Raw genomic sequence first — 6,452 nt, 5'->3', positions numbered from 1 at the left:
CTTTCTTATGTTAATCTTTTTATCCTAATTTTTTGTTAGTATATTTTTCTTTCTATTTGTATTTGTATTGTTTGTTATTTTTATTTTATTCGTTCAATTTATATTAGGATTAGAAATGCATTCTTTTATCCAATTTTGTTTTTTTGGTGTTTTTCAATTTATGGATTTCAGGAGTTGGAGGTCATTTGTGATTTTTAATTGTTATCAGTTACTATGTTACAAGCTTAATGCTTACATTCTTAAATGTTTTATAATGAATATTGGAAAGTTTTTTTTAGTTTAAAATAGAGCTTATTAAAGCTCTTCATTGTGCTTTTTACACTTTCCTTCAATTTTGAATTCTGCATACTTGTTTTGGTAATTTATTTTACACGGGAAACATTGTACGCATTATTTAGGAACTTTTTGCTGTAGAGTAAATTCTATTAATTGAAGGATGATGTGACATGGTATTATGTTAATCAACATTGTGTCAATTGTAGATGATTTAAACATTTAAGGATATGAATATTTGATTGGAGTCTCTTAGAATTTATGTTTGAGTCTATCTATTGAACATGAAATTTGTAGGATTTGACAATTGTAAGTGGTTTTTCAATGTGAATGCACATTACACTCGAGAAGGACAAGAACTATTTTTAATTGTTTTTATTAATAATTAATCTCAAAATAAATTACGAAGGTTATGACAATTTAATAAATAAATTTGAATAAAAAATTAAAAAATAATCTTTATATTAAGTTATGAAACATTTAAACAAATTATTTTATTAGTAAATAAAAAAACTTACATTACTCCATTTTACTCTCTTTTTTTTAATCTTTCATCGCGTCACCATTAAAAACCTAAAATAAAAAATATGATTTATGGGAAGACATGTATGATTTGTTGATCAAAATCAACATATCACAAGAACTTGGTGAATTAAAGGTTTTCGTCACCTTGATACATAATATAAGTAAGTTATCATAAAATTTACTTTTACAGTTGATGTATGAAACATTCAAACACTTCAAATCAAATTAAAAAACATCAAAGTTATTAGATCATTAATATTATCTTTAGTGGAAACACCTTAAAATAAACAAGTGATGAATCATGTACAATTGGCATTTCGTTAATCCCTAATAATAAGAACTTTCTTATTTTCCATATTAATAGGGTTGTGCTTTATTTGAAAGTGATTATTATGTAGGAGTTTGAATATATATTCATTGTAATTTTAATATATACGTTTTCCTTGTGAAAAACTAAAAAACTACCTATAACTTTTTTCCAAAGTTCTTTTTGTTTATTCTTTAGTTCGTTTAATCCCCTGAAAACTTAGTCATCAATATTCTAGTATTCGGATTCCTATCGGCCAAAAAAAAAAAAAAGCAGCACCTGAATACAACATCGTTGTCTCTTGTTAGTACGTGGGCAGTCCTTATCTGTTTACTTTTTTAACTTTCTTCTGTAAATTATAAAAAATGTCGTTTATTTTTATTTTAAATTTTTTTAACAGAAAATGAAAAGGATGAAAAAAAAAATATTGTCAATATTTCCAGAACAAATATTTGATCCAAAATAATAGATTTAAAACAAAATTATATTTAATAGACAAAAGAATAATAAAACTATAGGTAAGATTGGAGTGTTTTTATGATTTAACAATTCATTCAAAATTTTCAAAAAAATTTAAAGTCCTAAATAAACAACCAACCACGATCACTAAGAATAAAAGTGACGTCTTTGTAATTACAAACAAAAACAGAAAGTATATATAATATACTTTAAATGTTGGCTGGCTATTGGTTGTAAGAGAATAATTTAATAGATATTTCCTCGAGTTTTTTCATCCAAAATAAACACAAGTTAAAAGACTTTAAAACACATCTCAAGTCAGACAATTGAGCTAAACTATTAATTTATTTACTTGAATTATTGCAATTGCGTCATCTTTTATTGTGTTCAAAAGTTGTTAAAATTTGAAAACAAAGAGATGAAACGAAGTCGATTAGAACAATGCTCCTCACGTCACAAAGGAATTGCTTATATCCTTTGTTTGAAGTGCAAACTATAAAAGTACAAAACTTCACCTCACTCTAGATTCCGTAGTTTAGCTCTTTTAGAATATTGAAATGAATCTAATGCGTCGAAAGCAGATGTCGAATCACCGCAACAAGAAAAAACAACTAGTCGATTATTTCAAAAGTTGCTTAAAAAAATGTCCAAAATTTGTCACCTTTTATATTCCACCACAGAGAAATTTTTTCAAACACCATGAGTGCAAGTTCTTATGGTTTCCCTATTCCATCATCGCTCTTGCCAAGCGATGCATCTCCCGAGTGGAACAACAAAGCAGATAATGCATGGCAACTAACGGCAGCAACCTTAGTGGGCCTTCAGAGCGTTCCTGGGCTTGTGATCCTGTACGGCAGCATGGTTAAGAGAAAATGGGCTGTGAACTCAGCCTTCATGGCCCTATACGCCTTTGCTTGTGTCCTCATTTGTTGGGTTTCATGGGCCCATGGCATGGCATTTGGGACTGAGCTTATGCCATTCGTGGGAAAGCCCAACCACGCTCTGAGTGGGAAGTTTCTGCTTGCGAAGTCAAGTGCTGGGTACTTTCCAATGGCTGACTTCGTGTTCTATCAATTTGCTTTTGCCGCAATCACTGTAGTGTTGCTTGCAGGGTCTTTGCTGGGGAGAATGAACTTCTATGCGTGGATGTTGTTTGTTCCTTTGTGGCTTACGTTCTCTTACACTGTTGGTGCATTCAGCATATGGGACAAATATGGCTTCCTTGAGGGAAAAATAATAGATTATGCTGGTGGATTCGTCATTCATTTGTCTTCTGGCATTGCAGGTTTCACAGCTGCTTATTGGGTACATTCATCTTTATCAACACTATTACTTCTGCAAACTATAACTTTCTACTCACAAATTACCATCTACAACTTCACTTTTGACAAGTCTATAATAGAAAAACTTGCTAGTTATAATAAGTGCAGATGAATGGCAGGTTGGTCCAAGAATTTCATACGACAGGCAAAACTTTCCACCAAACAACATAATTCACGTGCTGGGAGGTGCAGGGTTTTTGTGGATGGGTTGGACAGGTTTTAACGGTGGAGCTACTTTCCGAGTGGGAGAAATTGCATCGTTGGCGATCTTCAACACCCATCTATGTACTGCAACAAGCCTACTGGTTTGGCTTACATTGGACATGATTGTATATACCAAGAGCTCAGTCATAGGAGCCGTACAGGGAATGATCACTGGCCTCGTCTGCATCACACCAGGTGCAGGTAATATATATATCGACCAATGATGCTTGCTTGCTCGCTCATCAAAAGTTTTTCTAACCTCTTTAACCTTATTGTTTTTTTACCTATGTATGTGAGAAGGCTTGGTGGATTCATGGGCAGCAGTATTGATGGGAGTTTTGTCTGGTTCGATTCCATGGTACACTATGATGGTGTTACACAAAAAATCAGCATTCTTTCAGAGTGTGGACGATACATTAGGAGTGTTTCACACTCATGCCGTGGCTGGTCTTCTTGGGGGTCTTCTTTCTGGCGTGTTTGCAAAACCCAAGCTTCTAAGAATAATGTATAACGATGATGAGTATGGCCCAGGCTTAATCTATAGTTTTTCTAAGGGATTTAGGCAAATATGGTACCAGTTACTTGGAGCAGGTTTTATTATTGTTTGGAATGTGGTTGTTACTAGCCTGGTTTGTGTTCTTATAAGCCACATTGTGGATCTTAGGATGCAAGAAGAGGAGCTTGAGGTTGGTGATGATGCTGCTCATGGGGAAGAAGCATACGCATTGTGGGGTGATGGAGAGAGAATCAGAGTCCCTCTTCGTCTCCATATAAGTCCAACCATTCCTTCTCTCTGCCGCCGAAGCTTTTCTATTCCTCTCACCGTCTAGCATTATACAAGTATTCTGCTTTTCTTATGCTATAACGAAGCTATTTTTGCAATTTCCATCTTTTTCAAACATCCTCTCTTCATCATCATGTGAAAACTACAAAACTGTTATAGCTATAAATGCTATAACATTTATAATTCTGATATCACTGTTTAAATATATAACAGAAAATGAATTCATTCACCAAGTAATAAAAGATATATATGTCTCATTGTTCAAAAATGTAAAACTGACATAAATGTTTACAAATGAAAAAAAAAAAAGTTTTATCTTTTTCTAAAAACAACTAAGAAAACTATTTTTTCAATAACTATCCATATAACATTTCTTAATATTGTGTATTTTTTTCAACAACACAACACATGTATTATAATATATATATATATATTCCCATGACAAATCACCATCATTATAATCAAACACAAACACAACATAAAAAAACTAACATAAAAACTAATAACGATCACCTTAAAGATACATCTTATACTTTTAATCTCACATTTTATCCATAATTTATTCATCAACACACAATAAAATACACTCATTCCCTACAAAAAAAAAATTACTAGTTACCTACTGATAATATTAGGTATATATTAAAATTCGTACGAAAATTTTTATTTTCATATTAATATTATCTATGGATTAATATCTATATATAAATTTCACTTACATACATATTTTTCTGTATATAATAGTAAATCAGTTTGATATCCAAAATTCGTAGATAAAATCTATACGTAACTTTCACGCATTTAGAGATATAAACTCTTTTTCAATAATATCATTCTTTTGGTCATTAAATTAGTAGGCAAGTGAAGACACACCTTACCTACATGTTTTACATTAATATGTTGGATATTATATTTATTATTATTTGAAATATGTTTCCGCTGTTATTTAATTATTACTTCATTATCAGGTTATATTAGTACTTTTTATTAAGGACATCAAATTTAAAAATAAATATTATTCGTACAGGGAACCATAGTTTGATCCGTATAATCCGTAGATAACTCTACTTTAGACTATGATCCGTATCTTACTACATACGAATATGCCTACAATTCAGTCCGTAGATATTTGGCTAACGTTATCTTTCCCTTCAACAAATTTATTAATTAATAATAAGGATTTCTTAAATTGAAAATCTCGTATTTACAATATTATGCTGTTTTAATCATGTAACCATTATACCCTAACAAGCTGATATCACCATTATAATGTAACTTCCTTTTATGTTCAAGAAATAAATGTGACAATATTATAAAAAAATGGAAACATTTGAGAATTTTCAATTATGTAAAAAAGAAAAAGGTTTAACATCTTAATTATATTACATTAAAAATGTGTCATATTAACAAGGGAAAATATTTATTTATTCAAATAAATATATTTTCTTATCTTAAATATTTATTTAAGGTGATTTCTTATCTAATTAAAAAAATTAAAAATCAATTTTAGAAAAGAAAGAAATCTATATGTATCTATTAGTTTATATAAATTATACTTCACAAAATATTAATATAATATTATTACAAATTATAGCAATAAATTTTTTCTTATATAGTGTGAATGATACAATGTATTTTTTGATCGTGATATAAAGAAGTTTATCAAATATATTTTAAAAAGGAGATTTTCAAATATGTATAGAAAGAGAAAAGTAAAATGATTTAAAAAAATTAATGTAATATTTAATTTTATTAACATAATATTCATACACAAATCATTCAAATTAACACCATCTAACTTTTCTTTTATGAATTTGAATAAACTGTACTGATATTGTAGAGAGATTTTACAATTATACACTGTTCAAGAGTGAGATGGTTAATGGTAACAGTTATTACTTTAAAACTCATATCCAAAATGATTTTTTATTCATTAATAATAGAAATAAAATCTTGACATTAACCATGTAAATAAAATTAACCTATTTTGCGATTCCAAAACTTCTAAAACTGATTATATATAATCATCATCATATCTTCAATTCAGATTTGCAGGAACATTTTCTTTCACTGTATTCAACAGCCTAAAAAATATTGAACTGTCTATAAATCCTCCGAGATGAATGAATTTCAACCACATATTTCTCTAGTTAATTAGCTATCACTTTCATTTATCTCTCAAAGTCTTGTATTTCCAGTGACTTATTTGTTATACCTTAAGTAGCCCTACTTTTGTTATCAGAGATCATAACACAAAACTATATCCATTGAAGTGCATTCATGATGAAGATACTGTCTCAAATCAAAGCTAAGTTGTTGAAGTTTGTGCTAAAGCAACCAGTAGCTTCAGTGGGCTTCCAAAACCCTAATATGAGTCCTGCAGGAAATTTCCCTCCAAGGTTAGGTCGGTCACCACCACGTAGTGTCTCAATTGTTCCAATGGAGGTTCGAAGAAATCGTGGAAGCGAAAGCATCAGTGAACGAGAGCCTTCCTCCCCCAAGGTGTCTTGTATTGGTGAAGTGAAGGGCATGAAGAAGAGAAAAGTTTGTGGACAGAAAAGGGTTCCAACACAAGAGG

At 30.3% G+C, this 6,452-nt stretch overlaps 1 protein-coding gene across 1 annotated transcript; it reads left to right on the top strand.

The window, feature by feature from the left end:
* Positions 1 to 2,263: 2,263 nt before the first annotated feature.
* Positions 2,264 to 3,920, top strand: LOC106765938 (ammonium transporter 3 member 1-like). The gene is made up of 3 exons (XM_014650703.1): positions 2,264 to 2,869; positions 3,006 to 3,291; positions 3,391 to 3,920. The coding sequence occupies exons 1-3, from the start codon at positions 2,264 to 2,266 to the stop codon at positions 3,918 to 3,920; spliced, it is 1,422 nt and encodes a 473-aa protein (XP_014506189.1).
* The last annotated feature ends 2,532 nt before the right edge of the window (positions 3,921 to 6,452 follow it).

This window comes from Vigna radiata, chromosome 7 (genome assembly GCF_000741045.1).
Source record: "Vigna radiata var. radiata cultivar VC1973A chromosome 7, Vradiata_ver6, whole genome shotgun sequence".
Classification (NCBI taxonomy): domain Eukaryota; kingdom Viridiplantae; phylum Streptophyta; class Magnoliopsida; order Fabales; family Fabaceae; genus Vigna; species Vigna radiata.
The sequence above is the reverse complement of the archived record's forward strand: the minus strand, read 5'-3'. Positions and strand labels throughout refer to the sequence as shown.

Excerpts from the sequence above, each read along its gene's own strand:
- LOC106765938 (XM_014650703.1), top strand. The coding sequence starts at position 2,264 with ATGAGTGCAAGTTCTTATGGTTTCCCTATTCCATCATCGCTCTTGCCA. Across the intron at positions 2,870-3,005 it reads GTTTCACAGCTGCTTATTGG|GTTGGTCCAAGAATTTCATA; the intron begins GTACATTCATCT and ends GATGAATGGCAG. Across the intron at positions 3,292-3,390 it reads CTGCATCACACCAGGTGCAG|GCTTGGTGGATTCATGGGCA; the intron begins GTAATATATATA and ends GTATGTGAGAAG.